This window comes from Pezoporus occidentalis, unplaced genomic scaffold, assembly GCF_034315485.1.
Source record: "Pezoporus occidentalis ecotype Australia unplaced genomic scaffold, CSIRO_AGI_Poc_V1 ctg10, whole genome shotgun sequence".
In the NCBI taxonomy this organism is placed as follows: Eukaryota; Metazoa; Chordata; class Aves; order Psittaciformes; family Psittacidae; genus Pezoporus; species Pezoporus occidentalis.
In genome coordinates this window covers 2153680-2181199 of record NW_026912779.1, presented here as the reverse complement: position 1 = coordinate 2181199, position 27520 = coordinate 2153680, and the positions used below count along the sequence as shown (strand labels likewise).

Here is a 27520-nt window from a genome sequence, read left to right as displayed (position 1 = left end):
CAAGCCTGCCCAGAGAATGTGTGTTTAACATAGGGAAAGGTGCCTGTGTATTGTGGTGTATTCCATAGTGAACCTTTTCCTTCCCTTCCTCCAGAACAAGACTGAACTCACACCAGAGCAGCACCAGGCCCGTAAGTAAGAGCTGTACCGGTGGAACTGCTTTCACCATTGGGCAATGCTGGAAGAGCCTTGCTTTGTCTGGGAACAGGACCCGCCCTGGCCTGGGGAGCTCTTGTCCTCCCATCTCCCTTCCCTTCCCAGCCTGAGATGATGTTGTGAGGCACTTTGAAGCCTCCCCACGTCCCCAGTGCTCCACACAGCTTGACTCCTTGCATGCCTTTGTGTCCTTTTCCCTCGTTCCCATGCAAACGCTGAGATGTAATGATTTGTTACTCGGTACAGAGGAAATTGGCTGGTTTTTGTATGGAAAGCTGAAGATTTACAGCCTGCACAATGCCTGAGAGGTCTGTCTTACATTGCACGGGGTCTGTAAGGACGCACATTTCTCTCATTGGGAAGCTTCACAGACCAGCTTCATCTTCCCTTTGGCTGCTGAGCCTCCTGTATGGCTGTGCATTGAGCATCATGGGGCAGGTGTTTGCTGGTGAGGGGTTGGAATGGTGCAGAACAGCCTCGCTGCTGCTCTGTGGTGCAGGGGCACCTTTTCCTCCAGCACTTCCACACTGTCCCTGTGAGCATGGACTGGGCTGAGACCTCACCCTGGTGTGTGTGTGGATGTTGCCCACTGCTGTGTGCCATGGTGGTGGTGCAAGAGGGGATGCCTTAGGGAATGCCCAGTGTGCAGGGTGTGTATGTGTGTGTGTATATATATATATATATATATATATATATTATATATATAATAGTAATTTTAAGGGTGTTTTGTAGAGGTGAAGCTGTTCTCATGGAGGCTGTAAACACACGGGACTGAATCACAGAATCAGCCAGGTTGGAAAAGCCCTTCAAGCTCCTCCAGTCCAACCGTTCCCCAGCACTCCCAAGGCCAGGAGAGGAGGTGATTGAACCACAGATTCAACCAGGTTGGAAAAGCCCTTCAAGCTCCTCCAGTCCAACCATTGCCCAGCACTGCCAAGGCCACCACTAACCCATGGTGCTGAGGCCTCGTCTCCACGGGCTGTGAACCCTTGCAGGGACGGTGACTGCAGCCCTGCCCTGGGCAGCCTGTTCCAATGCCTGAGCACCCTCTGGGGCAGGAATTGTTCCTCAGCTCCATCTAAACCTGCCCTGGTGCAGCTTGAGGCCCTTTCCTCTTGTCCCATCCCGTGTTCCTTGGGAGCAGCCTCCTCTCCTCCCGGGGCCCGCGGGCGGTCCCTGCCGCTGCCCCGCCCCGTCCCGTCCCGCCCCGCCCTCCCCGCCGCAGGTTTGTTGGCAGCTCTCGGCCGCCGTAGCCCCTGCGAGGGGAGCCCGTGGCCGGGCGGGGAGGAAGAGAAAGGCGGCGAGAGTCGGGTTACAAGATGGCGGCGGCGCCGCGGTAGCTGCTGAGGCGGCGGAGCGGCGCCAGCGAGGGCCGTGGCCGCGGCGCTCTGTGGCCGAAGGGGAGCCATGGGAAGCGGCGCGTTAAAGGCCCCGCGGTGCCCCTGAGCTGCCCGGCGGCCCCGCTTCCCCCTCGCTCCATCGCCCTCCGGCAGGCGGAGCGGGCCCCGGCGCGGAGGCCCGAGGCCGGGGCTGCACCATGTCGGACACCCGTCGGCGGGTGAAGGTGTACACCCTCAACGAGGATCGGCAATGGGACGACAGGGGCACCGGGCACGTCTCCTCCACATACGTGGAGCGGCTCAAGGGGATGTCGCTGCTGGTGCGCGCCGAGTCGGACGGTGAGAGCGTGGCCGGGGCCGAGCGCAGGCCTAGGCCGCCCGGGCCTCCTGCATCGCTCCCCGGGGTCCCGGCCCCGACCCTCGCCTGTGGGACCGCGCCGCTGCGGGCTCGGCTGCCGCTGTCCCCCCCGCCCTTGTCCGTCAGGGGAGACCCCGGGCTCTTTGTTGTTATCGTTGTTGTTATTATCCCCTTTATTCCCTTTAGCTCTTGGCTCCGTTCGGTTTCCTCCCCCGTGAGCCGCAGCGGTGCCTTAGCTCCCTCCCTTACCCTACCCGGCAGCATCTTTTTGGGCTGAAGGAGCTCGTTACGTGTGGCGACATTTTGTTCTCTTTCAGGGTGATTTTTGTCTGCTCTTTTGTGCTCTTCCTTCTCCCATAAAAAGTTGCTTGCTTATTTATGTTTTTCCCCAGAAATGTCGTTTCTGTCCAAGTTATGGGGCATCCCTTATGTTCTGTTGCACTTTAAAGTCACCTTAAGGTTCTTTGTTGGGGGGGGGGGGGGGGGGGGGGGGGGGGTACAAGCTTGCCGCTTTGTCAGCCAACAGGTGCTAATGTGCTAAATAAACCACCTAAGCCTGGTGTAACTTACTGCCGAGTTGTTGCCAGGATACATACACTGCTTGCATACACAAGGTTTAGTCCTCCGGCTCACGGTGTCCGGATGATTCACTTCTGAAGGACAGTTGAAGGAAATAAAAGCAAACGGCCCACGTGGCTCCTGTGGGGAAAAGCATTTCTGAGCTGGGCAGCATCTTACCTGGTGCTGGTTGATGTGGGTTTGCTGGAAGGCCTGTGAACAAGCTGATTGTCACCCCAGAAACACTGCCCGGACAATTCGGCTTTAAATTAGAGGAGAAAAATACATCTTAATATGGGTCTTTCTGTTGTATTTTGTCTTACCTGGCTTACGCTAAGGAATTGTGTTTAGGGAAGATGGTTCTGGACGAAGCTGAGCACGTGGCACATGGGAGGTGGTTGTAAGGTGTATGCAGATGTTTCTTTTGTTAAACTCGGTGTCTCTTCATACCTTTTGCAGGTTCACTACTGTTAGAATCGAAGATAAATCCAAATACTGCATATCAGAAACAGCAGGCAAGTATTACTGCTGGGCTTTAACCTTTATGGTTACTGATGCTGAGGGATTGGTTTATGCTCTGATTGCCTTTTCCAGGGAAAAAGAGAAGTGACACAATGTGGAATTGTCAGTGGTGGTTTCCATATAGGTGAACAACTTGCTTGGAAGCCTGGATGTGCTGTGATACTTTGCATTCTAGAGATGAAAATGTGGATCTTCTAAAAAACCCTTGTGGACTTCAGGCTCTAAAGAGACTATGTGTGATCCAGATAGATACTGACCTTATTACGGGAGAAACAAACACAAATGCCTAACTTCTCTCTCCCATCCCACCTCATATGAAATAATTGTTGAATGAGGAAGGTAGAATGTGGCCAGTTCTGTTGCAGCATATTTACTTCTGGAGTTCTTCCTCTGGAGATAGTCTTTGTGGGACTTCTTTCGTTGTTGCTCTCAGTTTTTGTTTGAAGCCTTGAAAACTGCTGCTCTCCTGAGTGAAGTGAGTGGCCATGGTGAGACTTACTCACGTGGTTGCCTTTCCTAGGGGTAAGCCTTGTGCAAAACAGAGGAGCCGAACAGTTGGGAGTCATTTTTGTTTCATCCACTGAACAAATCAGCTTGCTAAATCTCTTTTGCTTCTGTCACTTTTAATGTCTTTTCCCTCTTTGTGCATGAATTTTTGGTGTCTCTGCCTGCATTGTTCTCGTGAGTGTTACTGGGGTTCTTCCTGTCTCTTCCTTTGTTCTGCAGCAGATTCTGATCCTTTTGTTCAGTATTTCACATTGTTCTCCATCATTAGGGTATCCAGAAGTGTTTCAGCACTAGAAAACAGGGATTTTGTTCTTTCTAAATCGCAAAGAGACGAATCTTGAAGGATTTGGTTTGTTTTGGTGACAAGGCATGCTTTGAGAACTTGAGGAAAGAGCTTATGTAAGCTCTTGAGCGCAGGTTGGCTCACTTTAGTTTAGGAGCAGGTTGGAGACTTGGGCCTGGCTTTTCAGCAAGCTGCTTTCTGTGGTTTCCACCTTTTACTCAATAGGTGTTGGTGGTTTTAGCTGGGGTGACAGTCATGGCCTTTCATCAGAGGGTGGTCTTTATGGAGCACTGCAGAGATCTGAAAGTCAAGAGCCTCAAGCTGCTTCCTGTTTAGCGGAGGAAACCGATACGTAATGAAATATGAGTGCACATTATGTTGCTGTGCAAGCTTAAAGCACCTCCTTTTGCAGCCTGTTTTTGTAACTCCATACAACTGATCATTTGAAAGCCTTTACTTAATGGGTAGCAAAGTTTCAAGTGACTTAAGTAGCTTTTTGTTGTCTTTTTTTCTTGAGGAAGCCTTTGTGGATTGTAGTTTTAGGCTTATTTTGGTTGGCTTTTATTACTGATTCTAATGCTTTTGTGATTGAAAGTGCTTGCTCTCTCTTGAAGAAGTTTGGGTTAGGGTGGGTTTTTTGAAGAGGAATAATGACTGGGGATTTCCAGAGACAACTTCTGGGTTTGTCTGACCTCTGAAATCGTGCAGCTTTCAGTTGACAGAGCTCTGTCTCCAATTTTATGTGCCTCTTTCTGAGTAGAGCAGTAAAACGCAGACCTTAATGTAGCATTCCCGTCTCATTGCTGAAAGATTGGTGTATTCAAACCTGGGCATCTTAGGAACAGATCCTTTTTAAACCAGTGGAAAGATTTAGGCAAAGTGTTTTGGATAACCAGAGATGAAGAGGGGTGGACTTTCTTCAGCATCCTTACGTGCATGTTTGATATCAGTTGCATAGGTAGCCTGAGGACCTGGAGGCTGTACTGATGTGCCCAGGGCAGGTACTTGCAGGTGAATGGCAGCGTGGGGGAAGCTCTCCCTTCACTTCCAGAGTTTAGTCTCAGGTTGTCATTAAGGTGCTGATCATTTTGGGTTTGGAGAAAACCAGGAGATGGTGCAGCTTGATGGAGAGGAAGCGTCCCCTCCCCATACGTTTGTTTTCATATGAATCACTTGAATAGACTTACAGTGTGGTTATCACATTGTGATTTGCATAGCAACACTCTGAACAAAGAGAACCAACTGATTTCTAGTTGCTGGGTATCATTGTGTGATTCCCAGGATTGCGCTGTTTGTGCTCAGCAATGCTGTAACTATTGGCTAACTGAACAGGGCAGGCCTGTGTCTGCCTTCTCACATCGGGTTTGTGGTCACCAGCTTCTGTGCAGAATCCAGTTCTGCTGGGTGCTGGGCAGACTGTCATTGTGGCCTCATTCTCAAGAGAAATGGGACTTGGATTAGACACAGCACACAGCATGAAAGAATCTCTAATGGCATGTGTGCAGAGAACTCTAGAGCCTGAAGAGCTTTCGAGCCCCTGGATTTCAGGGTGTAGGCTTTGAGAGTTTCACACCTCCACCAGACACCCTGTGTTGGCCAAGGAGCAGGTCAGCTGCTTCTGGAGGCTCCAGCAGGAGCAGTTGAAGTTGTTACCACACCCAGTGTTGTTCCACCCTGTGTTGGAGGTTACTGTTCCCTGGCACTGTTGGCAGCAGAGCGTGTCCTCTGCTGGAGTCAGATGGATCCGTTCCTCTGCTTTGTTCCTCCAGCTCCGCTCCGAGGGTGGCAGTTCTCAGCTGCGTTGGCTGCACGGCTCCAAACTGCTGCAGAGATCCTGGCTGTGAGCACTGCCTTCTGCTGCTGACTCCTTGAGCTGTGCCCTCTTTCCAGAGCTGAGATGAACAGTGTGTGCAAATACTGCCTCTTGCAGAGCTGCCATGGCTCATGTGGCAGCAGAGCAGTTTGCTCCAGGCAGAATCTGAGTTCCTTGAGGCTGGGATGTAACACAGTTGCAGGGGTGTTATTAACAACCAGCCTGAGTGTTGCCAAGGGGCTGCTTCACTCCTTTTTCATGCCAGTGTGAGTATTGGTGTTACTGTGTGGCAGGTTCCATGTAGGAACTGATTCCACTGAAACACTTATTTTTGCCAGAGGGGTGTGGAAGAGCAGATGCTGTGCAAACCAGGACCAACACCAAAGAGGGGTTGAACGCCTCTCTTAGTTTAAGTTGTTCTGAATTCACCTCTTTGGTTTTCTATTGTGTTTGATGGAATTAAGGAGCACTGATTGTCAGTGGGGCACGTTGTGGGTGCTGATCTAAGCAGGTGGAGTGGGAGCCTCTTGCAGCAGCTAGGCCCAGAGAATGTCTGTCTGTGGGCTTTGTGGGTTGTCTTAGGTCATGCAGGAAGTGTGTGCCAGATGGGTAGGTTTTCTATTGATATTAGACAATTATTTTCTGACTAAACCATCTTTCAGAAGTATTTTTGGAGAAATGTGACTTGTGCTGTGTGTGGGCACCATTGTAACAAGCACCACTCAGTAACTCAAGAGTTCGCACCGGATTTCGGGTGCAGCCTTGATGGATGCATGCAGTCATTTTAAGTTACGGCACTGTTATCTCTTACCTGAGTCACTCTGGGTTGTGAATAAGAACTTCTTCTTGTGTGTGTCCTTCTTTGTTCATTGAGGCACCTCTTGAGTCTCACATTACCTGGAAGTGGGTTGATTTGAAGCGTCAGGGCACTGGTAATTTTGCAGAAGGTTTCAAGGTAAACATTTCAGGTTTTGGGTTTGGAACAGCCATAAAACTGTACCTGTGAACACTCGTGTTCTGATTAACCTCTGAAAGAGAGCCTGGCCATGGAGCTGATGGGACTTTTCACTGCCTGCAGCTGACAGTTACTGTTTTTCCATGAATCCTAGTTCAACTGCTCGCTCTAAAAGGGCACATGGAGATTCAGCTGTTGGCGAGGAGGAGGTGAGGGTGGACAGCTGTAGGCACAAGCCATGGCAGCTATATGAAGCTGTACCATTTGCTCATATGAATCACAGCCCGAAAGCAGAGACACTACTTCTTCATATTTGTGATTGTAGGATAGAAGTGGAAGTGTAATGTAGGACACTGCAGTATAAATGAACTCTCATAAATAGCATTAAAACCGTAGTGCAGTGAGCTCAGTTCTTTCCAGAACAGGGAAGGAATATATAAGCATGAGAAAGGGGAGAAAAACTTAACTTGTGCAAATGGTTTTCATGTGACCTGTGATGGTTTTGGGAGAAGGAAGCTGATCTACTGACCTGTTGGTAGGCACTTTCAACAGTGTTGCTGTAAGAAGATGTTATGCTAAACTATTCTAAGGAAAAAAGGCAAAGACATCCTCCCCCTCCAAAACACACAACTGCAGATGGATATTGAGAGAGACTGTAGAAATGAAGAATTAATGCCATATCAGCAGTGCTGATTTTCATGCCTGTTCCATAGTGATAACTGTACCTGCAGAGTGGTGCTAGTGGAGGCAGAGGTGTGTGTTTTAGATGGCCGTGCTGGTGGAGGAGTTTCTCTGCTGTCCATGCTGTCAGCAGTCCTGTCCCAAACGCTAGTCCCCTCTCATCTGCCAGTGGAAATAGTGGCTCCCTGTGTATACAGAGTGCTCCCTGACCTGTGTAAGCACAGAAGTGCATTAATAAAGATCTGCTTAAGCATCTAACCTGATTTTGATCAAAACCTATTAAGGAACACTGGCTGACAGGTTCAAGAGTAGCAGCAGTCACTTGGTAGTAATTGTTTTTGTCCCTGTCTTTGGTGGATACATGAAGGATTGTGACAGGGTAGTTGTATGATACCATGTCATGGGTTGGCCTTTTAGCCTGCTGGATACCTTACAAGTAGCAATCAATCAGCTTCATTGTCATCACCACACAGATAGTAACCAGTCAGCTTAATCATCATCGCCTATATTGCACATAACAGTCAGCTTCCTGGTTTCCTGTCACTTGGTGCACAGAGAGAACCAAGAAGCTCTTTTGGAGTGAAGCTGTTAAGGGGCAGTGGCAGGGTCTGTTTCTCGTTGCCCCTGCAGTTTCCTAAGGTGTATGAGGTATCTGTAAGCCACTGGGATATTGTTTGGTTCTGGTTGCTTAGCTTAAAGATATCACTTTGAATATTTCATTTACAACAGAAGTCATGCAGAAAGTAAAGACTTAGAAGCCATTGTGAGTTGCGTGGTGAACATTGACCTTTGTGAATGAGGGAGGTAAATTACTTTATTGACCATTCAGCAAGGGCTTGCTCATGGTTTGGTTTGGGGTTTTTTTTTAGTCAAGAAACTCGCTGGAATGTGGAACTGTTTTGCTGGAGCTCATCAAATGTACTGCAGCGTTAGAGAGATGTTCTGTTTGCACAGTTTGGCATGAAGATGAGTTTACTGCAGGATGCTGAACTATTGTGTGCTGGGTTTGGCTGGGATAGAGGTATTTTCCTCCTCGTAGCTGGCACAGTGCTGTGTTTTGGATTTAGGATGAGAATAATGCTGATAACACAGGGATGTTTTAGTTGTTGCTTACCCTGAGTCAAGGACTTTTCCCATGCTCTGCCAGCAGAGAGAGAGAGGCAGAAGAAGCTGGAAGGCAGCAGAACCAGAGCACCTGACCTGAACTGGCCAAAGGGATATTCCAGACCATGGAACCTCAAGCTCAGTACAGAAACTAGGGGGGAGTTGCATGGGAGCTGTGCTTGGGTCAGGCTGAGCATGCATCAGTGAGTAGTGAGCAACTGTGTTGAGCATCACTTGATTGTCTTGGGGTTTAGTCCTCTGGTTTTGTTACCTCCCTTTTCTTCATTATTATTATTATTATCTTTTATTTCCATTATTAAACTGTTCATCTCTCAGCCCATGGGGTTGTACCTTTTCCCAGCTATCTGAGTGAGCTGCTGTGTGGTCCTTCATTGACAGCTGAGGTTAAGCCAGGACAGTTACATATCTGAATGTGGAAGCACAGGCTTACAGTCCTCACACTACAGCAAGCGTCCTAATACAGCCTCATAAAGAAACACTTTTAGTTTATTCATAAATTCCAGCAAATCTTCCAGACATACTGTGCAAATGATTGATGGAGCCAGTGGTAACAGGAAAAATCCTTGCTCACTTGAAAATACCTGTTGGCAACTGTTTGTAGCTTAGTAAGAATTTTTGTCTCACTGTATGTTGTTTAACTCAGAAGAGAATAGATTAGCATTAGTTTGGCATTATTTCTCACATTGGCAAGGCTCTGTTAAACCCTTTTGAGGAGGAAACACTGTCATCTTGGGTTTTTGTTTCTACTGTACTAAATATGAAAAGGCTTAAGTCATTACATTGCAGGTTTTCTTCATCTCCTACATTCCCTTTCCACGACTGTTGGCGCACAATTATGTTGTGGAAAAATGTCATTATAAGTGTTTTGGCTATGAAAAAAAGTGTATTTAAACATCTAATAGGTAAGGTAGTGGTCATAAAATAGCAAAAAAGGAAGGTGATGTCCCTTATGGAAGAAAAGGCGATTTAATGTTTTAGTGTCTTAAATTCTGTTTGGACAAGTGTAACTTTAATTTATTCCTTCTTCAAGCCTATGACTTAGGAGAATACAGGTTGATACTAAGTGTGGACCTGCTTCAGCATCACTTATTTTTCTGCTTTTCTCTTAAACAGGACACCCTGATTGTTTGGTCAGAAGCAGAGAACTATGATTTAGCACTGAGTTTTCAAGAAAAAGCTGGTTGTGATGAAATCTGGGAGAAAATCTGCCAGGTACAGCTCGCTTTACATATTCTGTTCCTTCCAGATGTTTTAGTGACTTCATGTATTTGTGCTGTGATTTTTCAACCTACTTTGTAAAATAAGCACATATTCTATTATTTTCCATGGCTTTTCTGTGTCAGGTCATAGGTTGCCACTGTTGACACAAGTTGTTGTTTTCATAATTGGATTTCATGCTTCTGGAAATCAGTGCAGTGATGAAACTCAGGTCTTGGGCATTTTAGAAGGGTTGGTTTGTTGTCTTTATTAAAAAGGGGAATGCCAAAGTACCGCATTTTAATTGTCCTTCTCCCAGGTGGCCTGTTGGACCGTGGTGGGCCTGAAAATGTGTTGTAATGAGTAAGGATGTAGATGATTCACTGAGAGACAAAGAGGTGCTGTAGGAGCTCAGAATTGTCAGTGACATTTACCTAATCAAGATTTAAGTCTTGCTGAATATCTGTGTGTTATGGATGTTTCAATCTTCATTAATTCATTACAAAATAGTTTAGATCTTCTGCTTTCTGGAAGTAACAAGTCAATGGAATCCCACCTGAGTGTACTTAAAAGAGGAAACCTGGGCGTTGGTGTTGGAATTTGGTTTACTCTCAGGTTTTGAAATGGTGCAATGTGAAGCTGTTATCTAAAGGAACACAACTCTGATTTCCTACCGGTTTCCCAGCTAGGCCATTTAGATGCAGTTTAATCTTGGTGTGCTTTGGGATACAGTGTTTTCTCAGCCAGTTGTGAAGTGCTGTTGTTGAAAGGAACTGATGCTAGTAACGACAAGTAGATGTGTCTAATACATAGTCCAGGTTTTAAACTGGTTTTAAATTGGAACTGAGGTGGTGACCAGTCTGAGAGGAAGGTTTTTGTGTGATCAGACCATGTCAGCCATGGTTGAGAAAACGAAAGGTGTTCTGATGCCCTTCTTCTTTATGCCTTTCTGTGCTTGTCTGAAGGTTCTTCAGCCTTTGTGACTGCAGGGATGCTGTTAGGGTTTGGTTTTATTTGGGTTTTGATACTGTTGAGGATAATCATAGAACAGTTGGGTTAGAAAGGAACTTAAGATCATCCAGTTCCAACCCCCAAATAATAGCAATGACTGGAGAACTTAAAGTCAGTGAACTTAGTCCTCTGCATGGCCAAATGTTTTCCATGCAACTGAAGGTATAGAAGTGCTTCTGCACATACTGTTTCGTTTAGTGACTTGATGATTTTTATCTGTGTTTTGGGATGAGTGGGTAATTGTGCACACTCTCTCCTTAGGTCCAAGGTAAGGATCCTTCAGTGGAAGTTACGCAGGACCTCATTGAGTCAGAAGAGGAGCACATAGAAGAAATGCCTGAAACTAGTCCTTTGATCGACCTTCCTACTTGTGAACTCAACAAACTTGAAGAGATTGCTGACCTAGTTACCTCTGTCCTCTCCTCGCCCATCCGTAGGGAAAAGCTGGCACTGGCCTTGGAGAATGAAGGCTACATTAAAAAACTACTACAGCTCTTCCAAGTGTGTGAGAATCTGGAGAACACCGAAGGCTTACATCATTTGTATGAAATTATTAGAGGAATTTTGTTCCTCAACAAAGCAACTCTGTTTGAGGTGATGTTTTCAGATGAGTGTATTATGGATGTTGTTGGATGCCTGGAATACGATCCTTCTTTGGCTCAGCCAAAACGGCACAGGGAGTTCTTGACCAAAACCGCAAAATTTAAGGAGGTTATTCCTATAACAGACTCTGAACTCAGGCAAAAAATCCACCAGACTTACAGGGTACAGTACATTCAGGACATCATCTTGCCCACACCGTCTGTTTTTGAAGAGAATTTTCTCTCTACCCTCACTTCCTTTATTTTCTTCAACAAAGTTGAGATTGTCAGTATGTTGCAGGTAAGTGGGTTTCAGTATGCTATAGATGGATCATCTATAGATAACCTCTAGCTATAGTTTCACAGTCAGTTACAGCTCTTTAGCACTGTGTAAGTTAATGATTGATGTTTTCATTTGTGTAACGGTTTCAGTGTTTCCCCTTACTGTATTTTAGAAATGGTAAAATTTTCAGGAAACAGTCAAAGGTTCTTGCTTCACAAGCACCATATTGAGCATTTTGAGCTGGTTTTATGTAGGATTTTAGGGAACAAGCAACTTTTTAACACATAACACATTCTGAATCTGATTCAGAAGAGCATGTTTGGAACTGTTCCTGCTGTACTACTATTACTTTATGGTAATTTCAAACGTTCATGTAATATATATATGTATATAATTTGTTGGGTTTTTTCCTTCATATTGATATCCAAAAGTACTAATTAATTAATGATCAGCACATTACTACATTGAAAAACTTACTGCACACTTTGTGATCAGAAGCAGGCTTAAGAATAGTTAGGTGTGGCAACCAGGAGGGCCTGTGGAAGGAGCCGTGGTAAAGAGCTGAGTGTGAACATGACAATTGGGGTATTTTCACTTCCCATTTTGTTGTGCAGACTGATGGATACCCAAGTGGATTTATTCTGTTTCTGGCCTGTGTCCTTAGGAGAGAATACCACAAAGCTGTGGGGCTTGAGTGTGGATAGTCTGTGAAATAGGAAGATACATGAGAGGAGAGTGGTTGAAATTGTGGAAGGAGAGGGGCACTGGAGCAGTGACATTACCATCAGGAATATTGCTAAAGAATGCCATAGAGGACTGGGGAAAAAACCAAAACTGGAGAACTGCAGAGAATTGCCTGAATAAGCTTTGGGGCTTCTTTCCAGCTTCTTTCTGCTGTTCAGCCAGAAAATAGAAAGTAAATCCCACGTGCAGAATTAATGACTTTGTGTTAAATAAAGATGTCCCTTTTTATTCTTTTGCATGTATTACTGTTAGTCTCCTGAGGCCACAGTCCTGTTTCCAGTTAGGGATATTTAACTCTGTGAAGTTCTTTATTTTTCGTCTAGGCTTTACTGTACTGGATATTTGATTGTGCCTTAACAGAGCACTATGGTTCCCTGTTACCTGCAGTACTCTCTGGAGAAGGTTCTGAAATCCTTTGTCAGTTCTTTGCTGCTCTGTCGCTGCTGTCCTTGCCACAGTGGAGAAAGGATGTGGCACATAGGGCTGCTTGTTTTGAAGACTTGTGTGATGGTTTACAAATAATGTTGATACTTGGATCCTTTGAGCTGCTTTGAGAGTTGCAAGCTAAGGAAAAAGCATGTGTGAGAGAGATAGTGTGGAAGAGGAGGAGGGTTACATGGTAGTGTGGACCTCAGGTCTAAGACTGTTTTCACAGTCCCCTGGAATAAATCACCTTTTTGTTGTGGCACAAGGACTCTAAAGCTCCTTTGGGTTTGGTGAATGTGTTGGAAGTTGTCTCACCCTAATTGCATCAGCAAAGCCCCCTATGAGAGTGGAGTTTATAGAAGTAACAGGTTGTGTTTGCTGTGGTAGTAAAGCTCCTTCCTGTGCTGTGAAGCAATAGATTCCAGTGCTGCTGTGGATGAAGGGCATGGGGTGAGCACGGAAAACAATCCTAGATCCATCCTGTGCTTAGGATATCAGGACTACACTGTGCAGCAGCCTTAGACAAGCAAGAGATGTTTCCATTTCCGGGTGTTCTGCAGCAGGGAGTCTGTAGCCTGTCTGAGGTTGGTTGTGGTAGGGTTATTTTTTGTTAACAGGCTTAATTAAGCTGTAAAAGGCAGAGTGAACTTCTTGGTGAGTGTATGTTGTGCTCTCTCTGAAGCTGATTCCAGGTATCATTTGGCTGTAAAGCACTTCTTTCCCCACCTTTTACAATTTTCAATAATTCAATGGTGAACCTTTGGCTGGTATTCCTGTAACTGGAGAAATTCTGTCTTCTGTCACAGCCTAAAAAGCAACCAGGTTATAACAGCAGCACACAGGAAAACAGAGAATAATCCCCCTCTGCATTATGCAATGTAACGTTTCTATATCTATTGGCATGCTGCTATTCCATTCGTGTTTGTTCAGTGCATAAGTAAAGTTTGCAGAGTTGAATCAGCAGTGATGCATCATTTTGTAATGCTGTGGCGTAACGTTACTGTTTGCTTTAGGATTTGTATTGTGTTTTAAAAGGTAATAGAGGCAGTTGATGTGAGAGAATGCCAACACTGTTTCCATGGAGAGAAACTGATGTACAGAGCAGGCAGAAAGTGCCCCAAGAGCTGAGAGATGATGTTCACCCTCGTTTTCTAGTACCTCTTGATACTGAGCAGTGGTGTGACTTGAAATGCGTAACAAGAAGTGAAACGTTGTCCTATGTATACTTTAAAATAAGTAGTAGAGGATCTGAATATGAAAAGCAAGAGATACTCAAGTTTCCCAAATTGAAAAAGCTGAACTACAAGTGGGGGGAGCTTTTGCAGCAAACTCATCATGTGTTCATCTAGGCACACACACACATAGGTGGCTGGGCAAAATGCTTGTGATTCTGCAGACCCAGGATAGGGTAACTGCTACACAGGACATGTTAACCCTGTGGTGTGAGCAGCATAGGTGCAGCAGGTAAAACTGTCTTGGTTGGCAGTTTCTAGGGTATAGAAAGAAGTTAAGAGTGTAAAAAGGCTTACACTTGCCAAAATACGTGTTCCCTGTAAGGTTTCATGAAGGTGCAGGGAGGGAGCCTGGAGCAAAAGTGATAGTCTGGCACAGGGGGCCCGGAGAAGCTGTGGCTGCCCCATCCCTGGCAGTGTTCAAGGCCAGGTTGGACACAGGGGCGTGGAGCAAGCTGCTCTAGTGGAAGGTGTCCCTGCCCGTGGCAGGGGTTTAGAACTGAATGAGCTTCAAGGTCCCTTCCAGCACAAACCAGTCTGGGACTGTGTGAAAGACTGACATTGTCTGTAGTTTGGGACAAATCAGAGGTCGTTCAGAGAGCAGTTTCTGTAGTTATCACCTATTCTCTGCCTCCAGCACAGAGTGAATCTTGAAATAATGCACTGGAAATGATCCTCCTGGGTGTGTGCTCCTGCATTTCCCTTTTTGTGATAAAGTCGTGGAGGTGTGGAGAGAAAAGGAAGAAAAACTCCGTATCTACCAAATCTAGTGCATGGGGTTTTGTTTGTCATTAAGCATCGTAGTTAAGTTTGCCTTCCTGCAGTGTGGGATCCCATAGAGATGGGTGGTTTGTCTCTCCAGAGGCATTGTGTAAATCCTGTTCCTCTTATGTGTCATGCAGGAAGACGAGAAATTTTTGTCTGAAGTTTTTGCACAGTTAACAGATGAAGCTACAGACGATGACAAACGGTGTGAACTGGTAAGTCAGTGCTTGGGGTGGTTCTCTGAATGCTTTAAACTACAAAGATTACGTACAAATAGGGACAGAAACTGTGCTGCAGTCGCTGGGGCGTTTCTGTAACCCCAGAACCGTTTCCAGTGTAGCTCAGTCTTCCTTTATGTACTAGACAAATAGTTCTCACTCTGATTTGTTTGTTCTAAATGATAACTTTATCGTTGAGAAAGTACTAGCACAGAGCTGACATCCTAGACTTCAGGGTATAGTTTCCTCCAAGTATTCTTCAATGTACCACATCACTTCTGTTTGTCAGCTGAACACTGCTTTTGTCACTATTCTTTGTGCATTCAACAAAGATCTTTTAAGTCCTATGACTGAGGATTGCCACTAGTCCCTGAATATATGTATATTACAAACATTTCTCTTTCAATATGTTTATCAGCTTTAATAGCCTTGTTGAAATCTTGCTCTCGGCAAGGGAAGCATCTTTGGTCTCCTCAACAAAAGGCACACCAGGCAGGAGGATAAACCCTTCATGTGCTGGCTGTGATAAAGGAGTCACCACAAGGTCCTTGTGTTTCTTTCTGAAGTCAGTTTCAACCCTTAAACTTCTGTTAGTTCATTTTTACTGTCTTTAACTTTATTGATGTTGGTGAAGGTTGGAGGAGAGAGCTAGAATAAACCGTTTTCTAGGAAGGACCATGCCAGCCAGTACACAAACCCTGTTACACATGGTAGTAGTTTCTTACTTCCAGAGAGTTTCTTGAATCAAATACACCTTAAATGACTTTTTCCCTGTTGCAGGTTAACTTTTTCAAGGAATTCTGTGCGTTTTCCCAGACATTACAACCTCAGAACAGAGATGCATTTTTCAAAACTTTGGCAAAGTTGGGAATTCTTCCAGCCCTTGAAATTGTAATGGTGAGTGAGAACTTAGAGCTGATGTTAACAACAGTAAACACCCCCCACACACAGCCATTTAACCATGTTTTCAGTGCTGCTTAGTCCCTGTGTGTAAGTTTGCACAGTTTCACTCTGCTGAAAGCTGAAGTTTATTCAGCTTCCAATTCAGAAGCCAAAAGATATTTATTCCTAATGCTATTTTACTTTGCACACTGGAGAAGTCTGTAGTAAACTCAGTGTGACAGCTGAAGGCTGGTCTTTCTCATGTGGCAGCTTGATGGGTGTCTTTTCTGTTGTTGTTATTGGGAGGATGCCAAAGAAGTATTTTTAGCTGATCTTGACCTGTTATCTTGTTCCTATCTTAAGATCACCTAATCCTGTCTTTGCAGAGGTCTAAAGCAGATTAATCCATCTTAATCAGCAATGTGAGAACATGGGTTTTTTCACTCCTTTGGTTGGAGCAGCTCTTGCTGCCTGACTCTTGTCATTCATGTGCCAGTGCTGCTGTGACTCAGAAACTGTAAATTCAAGGAGGTTTATATTGTAGAGTAACAACCTGTGAACTCCCTGAAGGACATGGGCTGTTAAGATGTTCAGTGATTAGATGAACCCTAATCTTATTATTCTTTTCCAGGGCTGGACCAGTCCAAATGTTTCCTGTTATGTCAATATTTTAGGCTTAGGAATTGTTCAGTTATCAGAGAAAATGTCGTGCTTTAGGGGAAATTATTAATTCTTGTCTATAAATGAGCACAGAAACTTCTGTATGAATTGATTTGTGCAGTTGGGCCTTTTGTATGAAATCAATAAACTGTGGATAATAGGTACAGAATATTAGTGTCTTACGTATTCCAGCAAGTAGGAGAGAAATGATTCCTTCCTAATTAGAGCTGTTGGATTCACAGAAAGCCTTGCACCTTTTCTAAAGTGGGAAAATAGATAATAAATCCCAAACTTGATTTACTCTAATAAATTGTCCTCTTTTTTTCTATTAGGGAATGGATGATCTGCAAGTTAGATCTGCTGCTACAGATATATTTTCTTATCTAGTAGAATTTAGTCCATCCATGGTCCGAGAATTTGTAATGCAAGAGGCTCAGCAGAGTGATGATGTAAGTAGAAGTGGTTTGGAGTTTGAATATTAAAGTTTTAGAGCTAATAGGGAAAAAAAAGCCCCACAGCAAAACCAACCTCTGCACAATGTGGGGTACAGTTAGCCCTGGAATGTAGGTATTAGGAACATGAGAAAATGTAGATCTAAAGTACTAAGATTTCTGAGCATGTTGGTATTCCCAGTAATAAGACTGTATTTGAGCCTGACGATGATTTTAGGTGAGAAGGGTTGTGCAAAAAGAGAAACCTAATACAGAAACTCATTCTGCTGCTGAAACTGTGTCTGATTCCCCTGTGGTTTGCTTGGGCTCTGTTGCAGGATATCCTCCTCATCAACGTGGTCATTGAGCAGATGATCTGTGACACCGATCCTGAGCTCGGGGGTGCTGTGCAGCTGATGGGGCTTTTGCGGACTCTGATAGATCCAGAGAATATGTTGGCCACAGCTAATGTAAGAAAATCCAAAGGGGCAAAGGCACTTTAATGTCTGAGCAAAGTGGTGTGCTGAATTTAAGCTAAATTCATCACACTTTTGATGAATTTAAGTGTGAATTTAAGCTAAAAGTTCCATCAACTTTTGATAATCAAAAGCATGTGGCATTGTACAAGTATTTATGCAACCAGGCAGTCCTGTGCTTCAGTGAAACAGCACCAGTCTGGTCATAACTCCTCTTAGCTGATGCATAGTGAAAGAAGAGAATCTGGTAGAGTTTGCTTGCAACCAAATCAGTGTTTAAATACCAGTGGCACAATTAAGATGCAACTTGATCCAAGCAGTGCCATACCAAAGGATTTATTTGTATTGTTGGGGTCCAAATGGCACACGTGTTCTGATGTCGCTTTAAAACTTGGATCACTCCTTTGTTTCAGCTGCTGACATTCTGAATCCAAACCAAAGTCCAATGTATTTGTAATTAAATGCACACTCCGTGTAAGAAAACAGATTGTACTCTTAGTCCCATATTGATACACATATTTTGTATAGAATGCACCAAATGATACTTGTTCAGTGTAAAAAGGTTTGCAGGTTGTTGTGGATAAAATTACTGCATTTAAGAACAGTTTAAGCAAATTCTGCCAAGCACTTTGAGTCACTGATGTATTTTCAGTGTATGTTTGCATCCGTGGTGGGGATTGTTTTGGTGATAGCTGGGTTGGTTTGATGTCTCGCAGATCTTTTCCCAAAATAAAGAAACAGATCTTTCTTTAGTGACAGTGTTGCAGGCCCAACCAAATAGATACAGCCAGAACTGAAGGAGTCCATAGAATTCTTTGTTGGCTATTTCTTAGGTTACTGTTTCTTATTTAAAGGGTTATATACAAATGCCAGGGTCTAATAAAGGTATTTTTGTTTCAGAAAACAGAAAAAAGTGAATTTCTCAATTTCTTCTACAACCATTGTATGCATGTTCTCACTGCACCACTTCTGGCCAATACAGCAGAAGATAAATGTGAAAAAGGTAATGTTCATTTTTCCCTTTAAGTCCTGTAGTGTTTCCAAGTGCTTTACAGTCCTGGTAGCAGGGCTGAGCCCATGGTGTGAGCTGGGAATACACTTGCTGACAGCTGGTGTTCCCCCAGTGATGGGGTTCTGTGGGCAGAGTTTGAGTAGCTTTCTTTACAGCTTTGAGCATTAATGTGTATTTACCCTGTGCTTTGTGACAGATGTGTCTCCTGGATGTGCTTTGTTACTTGTGTACTTATTTTACTAGTATAATTTTAGAGGATATTTGCTGTAAAGCAGAGAGTGTGTTTAGTTGAGTGGTAATTTTATCTGAAAGCTTACAAAACCCTGTTACATCAGTGGTTACGTGATTCCAGGTGCTGGGTGCTCAGGTGATGAACTGCTAAGACTGGTTTTCCCTTGGCTGTATATAGAAATGCTAAAAGAAATCTCTTCAAAGCAATACAAGTGGAACTCCTTTCTCTTGTTTCCTTTCTAACTTTCCCTGGCCACAGTAGCAGAACTGGAATCTCTGTGGGCACAGCAGATAACAAACGCTCACCAGTTTGCCTCTGGTGCTTTGCATACTGAAATGTAACATCATTACAGCCTCTTCAGTCACTTTGTTCCCAGTGTTCTTTCCAGAGATTAAATCAAAGCCATATGTAGTTGGCAAAAACATTATTTCATCTCACCCATCTTGCATTAAGTCAAAAATAAATGGTTTATGGGGTTTATACAAACACAGAACTTGCAGAGTGTCTGTAGAACTCATAATCTTATTTGAAAAACTGAGACCAGGCACTTTCTTTCAGCCTAGGTAGGAATAATGTTCCTAAGTATTGGATTGTGTGTTTTCACCTGATTGACTTCGAAGCTTTGCAGTGTAAATTGACTATAAAAAAGTGCATTTTTGCTGTATCTTTATTTCCCTGCAGCTAACAGAAACCTGGGATTCGATGAAAAGTTTGAACTGATCATTTAGCCCCTTCTGTTAAATATTGGCAGTGTTTGAAAACCTTTTCCTGATTTTTGGCTTTCTTTTCTCTTTGTCAGACGCAGTAGTTGGGTCCACAAAGAGTAATACAGTTTGTCCTGGTAAGTTTTGACTGAGTTTCTAAACTTGTTTTGTTTGCTCTGTGTGGTGGTTTTATTTAAAACAACCCCCAAAAAGTTAGGTATGTCCACACTTTATCTTTTAAATAGTCTTTATTGAAGTAGGTGCTAGTGCTTTGCTTCACCTGAGATGATGGGAAGCTGAAGGAATGATCTTTCATGTCGTTTCCAGCCCGAATCGTTCTATAATTGTATGATTTTGAACATTTTACCTACTTTTGAGCTACTGAATTTGATTTTTTTTTAGCAGAACATGTACTAAGGAGCACGCTGAGCTTTTACAGGCTGGATTTTTATCTGTGCAGGCTTTTTGAGCTTATGAAAAGCCATTGCTAACTAGGTTCACAGGACTGCAGGTCTGACTGGCTCTGTCCTGTTAACTGCATACAGTCAGTCTGGATTGCCATAAGCAGTGACTCCACTGGTCCTGGACAAGCCCTGCTGCCAGTTCAGGGTGATTCTTGTGACTGAAGGGGAAAATAAAGCCAAATTCATGGTGGTTGTTTTGTTCTGTCCCAACATCCCATTTCCTAAAGCAATCCAGTGTCAGGAGCTGGAAGAGCAGCCGAGCTTAGTGATGATTTGGTGCATGACAGTACTTTGATTTCTTTATATAACTTAAGGTATTAACTTTTCCTGCAGATAATTACCAAACGGCACAACTGCTTGCCTTAATTTTGGAGCTGCTGACTTTTTGTGTGGAGCACCACACATATCACATCAAGAACTACATTATGAACAAAGATTTGCTAAGGAGAGTACTGGTCTTGATGAATTCAAAACACACGTTTCTGGCCTTGTGTGAGTATGGAGCTGTTGCAGTTTCCTTCTTTGAGGCATTTTAGGTGCTGTTTGGAATGTGTAGGAGTAAAAGTTTATACTTCAGTTCCAAATTCATGTTAATTTGCTGTTTATGTCTGACTAGCTGTTAAGTAATGTTGAAGAAAAGGTGGCAGATGCCTGTTGATGTAGACCAGTGCCATTGTGGTGGGAGGAGGTATATCTTTCGAAGTCCACAGTGATCCTCAAGTCTTGATGGCTTGAGGATCACTTGTGATCAGTTGTCTTATTTAAATGGAAATACTGTAATTTCTTAATGTCAGGAATGTGGAGAGCAAAGGAAACGTTCTGAATTTAAAGATTAGGGACTGCTTCCAGGAGGGGAACACAGAAAAGCACAGGAATGAGCTAAGAATTGAACTTTGCTTGTGCTGAAGTTTATTGCTGCTGTATATCAAACAGAAATTAATGGACCCTGGTCAATTCAAATGCACAGGGAAGTCAAAAAAAGACATAAAGGTTACCTGTCAGCCAGTGCATCTTCTGAACTATCAGACAGTGAGTTTTAATGCTCTTGCTTTGGGGCACATCATCTTCTCGATGACTGCAGGTTTCTTTCCAGGAAGAGCAGGTTTGGAGTCCTGGCATGTGGTTATTAAGTCCTTGAATTTCTTTCTTCATACAGGTGCTCTTCGCTTTATGAGGAGGATAATTGGCCTAAAAGATGAATTTTATAACCGTTACATCATCAAGGGGAACCTGTTTGAACCAGTTATAAATGCTCTGTTGGATAATGGAACTAGGTACAATCTGCTCAACTCTGCTGTGATTGAGCTGTTTGAATTCATCAGAGTGGTAAGTTGAGCAGCTCTTCCATGTATGTGATGCCTCAGGTAGAAAGGCTGCAGATCTTTCCCTGAAACAGAGTATCACTACTTAAAATCACAACCTAAAAATCCCATAGATGAATATCCAAATAGAGAGGAACCAGTCAGCTGCTTTGTGCTTGTTTTGCTGCATTGTCCCGTCACAGACTTGTTTCTGGACCACACTTTGAGGAATTCAGTGAAGTATTTTATATGTGAGTAAACCTGGAGAGAGGCTTTGGACAAGGGCCTGTAGGGACAGGCCAAGGGGAATGGCTTGAACCTGCCAGAACAGGGGAGATTGAGATGAGCTCTTAGGCAGAAGCTCTTCCCTGTGAGGGTGCTGAGGCGCTGGCACAGGGTGCCCAGAGAAGCTGTGGCTGTCCCATCCCTGGCAGTGTTCAAGGGCAGGTTGGACACAGGGGCTTGGAGCAAGCTGCTCTAGTGGAAGGGGTCCCTGCCTGTGGCAGGGGTTGGAGCTGGAGGAGCTTTAAGGTCCCTTCCTACACAAACCAGGCTGAGGTTCTGTGGTTGTTGCCTCTAAATCAGATCAGTTTGAGTGTAAATGTGAATGATCGTTGTCCTTTAAAATCCGACACATTTGGCCAGTGTCAGCTTTGAATCAATAGCTCTTCCACTGGCAGTGTTTGTGGGAACCCTGTGGATGTGGACAGGGCAGACAGGCTGAGCAGGAGCACCCAGTTGGTTGTATTGTTGGGGTGCAAAACAAGGACTTGCAACAGCTTCTGAGCCTGTCAGTGCAAATGTTTCGGTGTGTGGGAGCTTTCTCAGGGAGTCTTTGTGGTCTGTGAAAATGAAGGGTGGATTTTAGTCTTAGGGTATCCTAGCTGCTGTCTTCCAGCAAGAAGGAAATGTGTGGTGTCTCTGGGTGACTTCCAGTGTGGTAGAACATTAGATTGCTCGATTTGGTGAGCCTTGTTAGAGGGTGAGTGACCAGAAGGTACCTCATCCCATGGTGCTGTTTTAGTTACTGAGGACTGGAAAGAGCTTAAACCTCTGTGGAGGGCAGGGCACAGCTAAACTCGTGCTTCTCTCAAGAAGGTTAATCCTAGAGAGCAAGCATCATGGTTTTATCAAACTATCACAGCTAGAATTGGGACAGTACTGAGTGTATTGTCTGTTTATAGGGGGAATTAACAGTTAATTCTCAATCTTAGCTTTTTTATTAATTAATAATTTATTAACTAATGTGGTTACTTCACATTCATTCTTTACAATCATGATTTGACTCTGGACAATGATCCCCTTACTTCTAAAACTAAACTGTAAAGCTTTCCCAACTTCTGCGTGTTAATATTTGACTCTGAAACCCTGTTCTGTTCCTCTGCAGGAAGATATTAAGTCCCTTATTGCACATATAGTTGAAAACTTTTATAATGCACTTGAATCTATTGAGTATGTTCAGACATTCAAGGGACTCAAGACAAAATATGAGCAAGAGAAAGACCGACAAAACCAGAAGCTGAACAGGTATGACCCAGGTTAGGTAGTCTGAAACTTTCCTTCTTCCCTAAATGGCAGATGAAGGCAGAAGGATGGGATTGGGGTGGTCCTTGATTGCTGATGAAAGCTTCTCTAGTCAGAGTAAACCCCAGCTGACTTGCTGTGTGGCCCTCCTGAGGTCCAGATCCTATTTGTCAGTATATTAAATGTCATGTTCAGAAAACTCTGAGCTTACAAAGAGCAGGATCTTCTGTCGCTCCCAGTTAGGATCCAGTCTGCCTTCCTGCCAGCTGGGGTTTGGTGATGCTTACGGTGATGCTAGGCCCAGGGATGGAGCTGGACTGCTTTGTCAGGTGAATTGAATGCACTCTGAAGTGTGAGAAGCCACTTGTGATCCCAGCTGAGTGTTAACCAGCAGGCAAAACTGGAATCACTTGTCCTGTGTCTCTTACAGTGTTCCATCTATATTGCGTAGCAATAGATTTCGCAGAGATGCAAGAGCCTTAGAGGAGGATGAAGAAATGTGGTTCAATGAAGACGAAGAGGAAGAAGGTGAAGCTGTTGTGCCTCCGGTTGAGAAGTCCAAACAGGAGGATGATTTTCCAGATAGCTATGAAAAATTTATGGAAACTAAAAAAGGTATTGGCTCGATTTCAGCTTTTCAGTGCCGGAATTCTCTGTGGCAGATGCATGGGGTGTCTTGTAAACAAACCAGTTGCACATGCTCTGTATCATAGGAAGGAGTAAGGGTATTCATTGTAATAATGAATATTAGGAGGTAATGAATTCCTAACATGTCTTTGCAAGTTAGCTTAGGATTAAAGTAATGACTTCAGTTGCTCCAAGCATGCATCGAATTTAAATGACACTCAGAAGCAGAACTTTGTATGTACTGTGTGTGCTGGGTGAGCAGTGTCCCTGTCTCTGCAGCATCTGTGCCATTCACAGTCTGAATGCTGGCGTGCTCTCCATGAGGCTACTGGGCAGCTGTTGATTTAACCTGAGTTAAAGAAATAAGATGGGTTTTGTGCTGTGATGTGGATTGTGCTCCATGGTGTACAGCGGATACTTAAGTGTGACACTGTTTGTCCTTCAGCTAAGGAGAGTGAAGACAAAGAGAATCTTCCAAAAAGGACTTCAGCTGGGGGATTCAAATTCACTTTTTCCCACTCAGCCAGCACAGCCAACGGTGCAAACGGTGCAAACAGTAAATCTGTGGCAGCTCAGACATCACCAGCAAGTTCAAATGGCTCCTCATCAAAGAACACAACCCTGACCACAGCGGTGACAGCCACCAAGGTGGGAGAACTTGGACAAAAGCTGCTGTCCTCGTGTAGGGCACAGAGCAGAATTGTGAGGCTTTACCTATGGGGTGTGGTATGGCATGGGTAGAGTCAGGACCTGCTGGAGCGAGTGCAGAGCAGGCCATGGAGATGCTGTGAGGGCTGGAGCAGCTCTGCTCTGGAGCCAGGCTGAGAGAGCTGGGCTGAGTCAGCCTGGAGAAGAGAAGGCTCCTGAAGGGGAGACCTGAGAGCAGCTCCAGTGCCTGAAGGGGCTGCAGGAAAGCTGGAGAGGGGCTTGGGACAAGGGCCTGTAGGGACAGGACAAGAGGAATGCCTGTAACCTGGCAGAGGGGAGACTGAGCTGAGCTCTTAGGCAGTAGCTCTTCCCTGTGAGGGTGCTGAGGCGCTGGCACAGGGTGCCCAGAGAAGCTGTGGCTGCCCCATCCCTGGCAATGTTCAAGGGCAGGTTGGACACAGGGGCTTGGAGCAAGCTGCGCTAGTGGAAGGTGTCCCTGCCTGTGGCAGGGGTTGGAGCTTTAAGGTCCTTTCCAACCCAAACCAGGCCGGGATTCTGTGATTCTTTTTGTGTATGAATTCATCCAAAGTCCTATCTAGTTAAACCCGTGCTAGTCTGGGGTAAGGTTTAATTAAGTACTAGATGGGACTAGAGTCCTTTGGTGATCTGGTAGGCACAGTTTTAATTTCACATCTTCCACATAATGCCCAGTCCTTCCCTTTTTTAACTATCCAGTTAATGCTCTGTGTGTGCAAGATGTTTTTTTTCTGAATTATGTTAGTGCTCCTCCCCATAGGGGAATTATTAAGGGTTTCTAAGCAGATGAAATGCAGTAGGTGATCCCTCTGTTCCCTCTTACTCACTCATGCATTGCTTCAGTCTTCAGCTGTGAGCTCCCAAGAGGCTACAGAACAGCGAGTCCCCTACGACTGGGCAGCAGAAGGGATGTGCTTTGTGCACATGAGATTTGGACTGTCCAGCTCAGAGCTTAAAAAGTCATTTCTCAATAATCCTGCGGCCAGATCCAGAGGCATGATTCCAGTGTTTTTTTTTAACCTCAAGGTTCTGAAACATTCTCAAGACAAATGGGTCTTGAATGAAAAAGGCATCACCAGGAAACCTTCTGCAGCAAGCGTGGGTGTCCTGGGCAGGTTGGTGGGGGTTAGGAACTAACATTGCCTGTTCGTGGCTATGCTTTTCAGTGTGGGGTTTTCTTTTTTCCTTCTTTCTTGAATCGGCAGGGAAGCCTGGTTGGCCTCGTGGATTATCCCGATGATGAAGATGATGACGAAGAGGAGGAGGCCTCTCCAAGAAAAAGACCTCGTTTGGGTTCATAAATGAAACCAAAACTTTGGAATAAAAACTTTTTACTATGGGGTTTCAAATGCTGCAACTGTTTTAAGAGCTAAAAAGGAATCTGATTCAGAAAGCTTTCTCCCATGAGTATATAAGATAATACAAGGAGTAGCAAAAGAAACTCGGTGTATCAGCTAGAAAGGGTTAGTTCTGTCAACACGAAGCTTCCAAGGAACTGAATATCTTTCTAGTAAGTCAGGAGTCTGCCATTCAGGCTGTCAGCAAAATGAAATCAAAAGCAGCGGGTTGGTATTCAGCGAACCTGGATGCTGGCTCCTCAGCGAGGAAAGGCTCAGGTGTCGGGAGGGCAGGGAGGGAAGGGGGTGTAAACACTTTTTAAATACTATTGCAGGGTTTCCCCAGTGTTTAACAGAACTAGGAGAGAAAAAAAATAACAATTCAAGCTTCAATTTCAAACCTGGTAATCTTAATTTTGTAATGGTGCTGTCCGTTGTGTTCTTTTAGCAATGCCTCTTTTAAAACTTAAGGGAAAACTAACTCTGTTTGCAGAACAATCCAGATTTGGGGACCGTTTCTTAGCAATTCAGTGACATTTCTCGGGGTTGGTCGGAGGGAGGGACACTGCAGTTCCAGTGCATGTCGAGTTGTTTCAACCAGTTCAAAAGAAGGTTTTAATTTGTGTTTTTCAAGAGGAGCAAATGGAAGCTGGATGCCAAACAGATGGTTTTGCTTGGTTTTCCAATTCAACATCCAGTAATAGCCATGCCAAGGAACAGGCGCTTCCACAGTACCTCCAGGAGCTGCTCGTGTGGCAGCGGTGCGCCGGGCCTTCGCGGTGGGAAGGATCCCGATTGGAATTGCTGTCTGGGATGTGGGGTGAGCTGTCTCTCCATGGAGCAGCAGTGTTGGTGAGGTGTAACTGAGGTGGTCATGGGCAGCACTACCGCACTGGTCACCGCCACGAGCTGAGCAGCGCTTTGAACACCAAAGTCACTTTGGACCAAGATGAAATTGTTCCTCACAGAACACCGGGCTCTGAGGCGGGATCCACAAGCAGCACCTGAACCTGGGTGTCACACGAAAGCTGCTTTTTTAACCCATCAAAGCACATTCCACGTAGGTGACAAGTCGAGGTGAGTTGGCGGCGAGTGGATAGAGGCAAACAGTGCAGGTTTTATGTCCAAGAGCAGCGAGTGAACTGTAAATATTTTAATGTTAGCTTGCCCACGTGTGATCTGAGATCATGAGGAAGCGAAAGGAGATTTCCCAGTGACAACTGACGTGTCAGAGAGGTTAAAACCAGCTGCAGTCCACCGCATAGATCACTCGTAATACGTGTTATGGGTCCATTTCTCCTGGAATAGTTTAAACTGAAGCAGTTTCTCTGTTTTGGAGATTTTTTGTAGGTAGTTTTAGTTTTAGCTATTGTTTGGAAAAAGATGGGCTGTCTGTGTAGATATGAAGTATAGTTTTTTTTTTCCATAAAACAGAAGTTTATTTTGTATTAAAAATACCACTGTACTTGTTTTACACCATTTGTATACATGTGGTGATATTAATGCTGAACTGTAAAATTCAGGAATTAAAATGTGACCCTGTAATTCCATAAGTATTGCTTTGGTTTGGTTTGTTACACATGGGAAGTTAACTCTGAATTTTAAATGTGGCCATTTTAGAGGATTTTTAAAGTTAGTTGTCCATGCAGTTTGGAAAGTAACTCTATACCACTAGATGAAATCCCAAAGGGAATGTGTGAGCTCCTCCCAGTGCATAAGCTATCCATGAGCATTGATGGACGAGTGGACCTGGGGACAGTGGTGGTGCCCTTTGTGGCTCCAGGCAGCCAGGAATGGGACTCCTTCACCCATGGAATGAAGTGCTGCTGATGCACAAGGAAGTGTTTGCTGTTAAAGGGGAGCTGCAGCAGCATCATCGTGAGTTGGTGATCATCTGCTTTCCTTCCTGAGGAGTCTTCTGCCCGTGGTAAAGATGATTTAACTTCTTCCAGCACCACACATGCTACTCGAGAGGTGTATGTGCCTTTACTAACCTGAGGCTGGAGAATGTCATCTGGTCTGTGGACCTGAACTGTTCTGATGCTTTCACCACTACCCAAACCAAGCTCTCCGAGGGTCTCTGCCTGAACTGTGTCCTTCCCCTGCTCACCACCACCACGTCTTGTCCCTCAAGTACTGGCAGGAGCTTTAAAACCACACTCAGACCAACATGAGGATTTTTACAGCAAGAATAAGAATGTAATGAATTTTTATAGTTACTAGAAGCAGACTGTGTAAAGTGGCATTAGATGTCCCATTTAAGGAAAAGCCCTAAAATCCCTGTAGCAGATGAGGTGCAGCAGCACCCTTTTCACCTGGGTCTGTCCCCCCCACCCTGTGGGTGCTGTTCCCAGCCTGACCTGGTTGGTGCTGCTGGGTTCTGCCTGCGGGCAGCTGTGTTCCCGTGCCTGGAGTCCTTCCACGGCTGCTC

At 44.7% G+C, this 27520-nt stretch overlaps 1 protein-coding gene across 4 annotated transcripts; it reads left to right on the top strand.

The window, feature by feature from the left end:
* Nucleotides 1–1442: 1442 nt before the first annotated feature.
* On the top strand, nucleotides 1443–26642 carry PPP4R3B (protein phosphatase 4 regulatory subunit 3B). 4 transcript variants are annotated; one of them, XM_062609347.1, is made up of 16 exons: nucleotides 1443–1835; nucleotides 2872–2927; nucleotides 9412–9510; nucleotides 10768–11388; nucleotides 14675–14752; nucleotides 15536–15652; nucleotides 16630–16746; nucleotides 17067–17198; nucleotides 18105–18207; nucleotides 19248–19289; nucleotides 19950–20108; nucleotides 20773–20942; nucleotides 22305–22444; nucleotides 22893–23056; nucleotides 23514–23716; nucleotides 24958–26642. In XM_062609347.1, the coding sequence occupies exons 1-16, from the start codon at nucleotides 1694–1696 to the stop codon at nucleotides 25051–25053; spliced, it is 2439 nt and encodes an 812-aa protein (XP_062465331.1). In that variant the 5' UTR covers nucleotides 1443–1693; the 3' UTR covers nucleotides 25054–26642. The 4 variants fall into 4 exon arrangements, with proteins under 4 accessions (XP_062465331.1, XP_062465352.1, XP_062465341.1 ...); XM_062609368.1 differs by having other exon boundaries at nucleotides 22872–23056; nucleotides 23592–23716; XM_062609357.1 differs by having other exon boundaries at nucleotides 1444–1816; nucleotides 22872–23056.
* Nucleotides 26643–27520: the final 878 nt, after the last annotated feature.

Bases quoted from the DNA above. Each gene is read 5' to 3' on its own strand.
- PPP4R3B (XM_062609341.1), top strand. From the start codon at position 1,694: ATGTCGGACACCCGTCGGCGGGTGAAGGTGTACACCCTCAACGAGGAT. The intron at 18,208-19,247 runs GTAATGTTCATT...TCTCTTTGTCAG, and splicing joins AGAAGATAAATGTGAAAAAG to ACGCAGTAGTTGGGTCCACA. The intron at 20,943-22,304 runs GTAAGTTGAGCA...GTTCCTCTGCAG, and splicing joins TGTTTGAATTCATCAGAGTG to GAAGATATTAAGTCCCTTAT.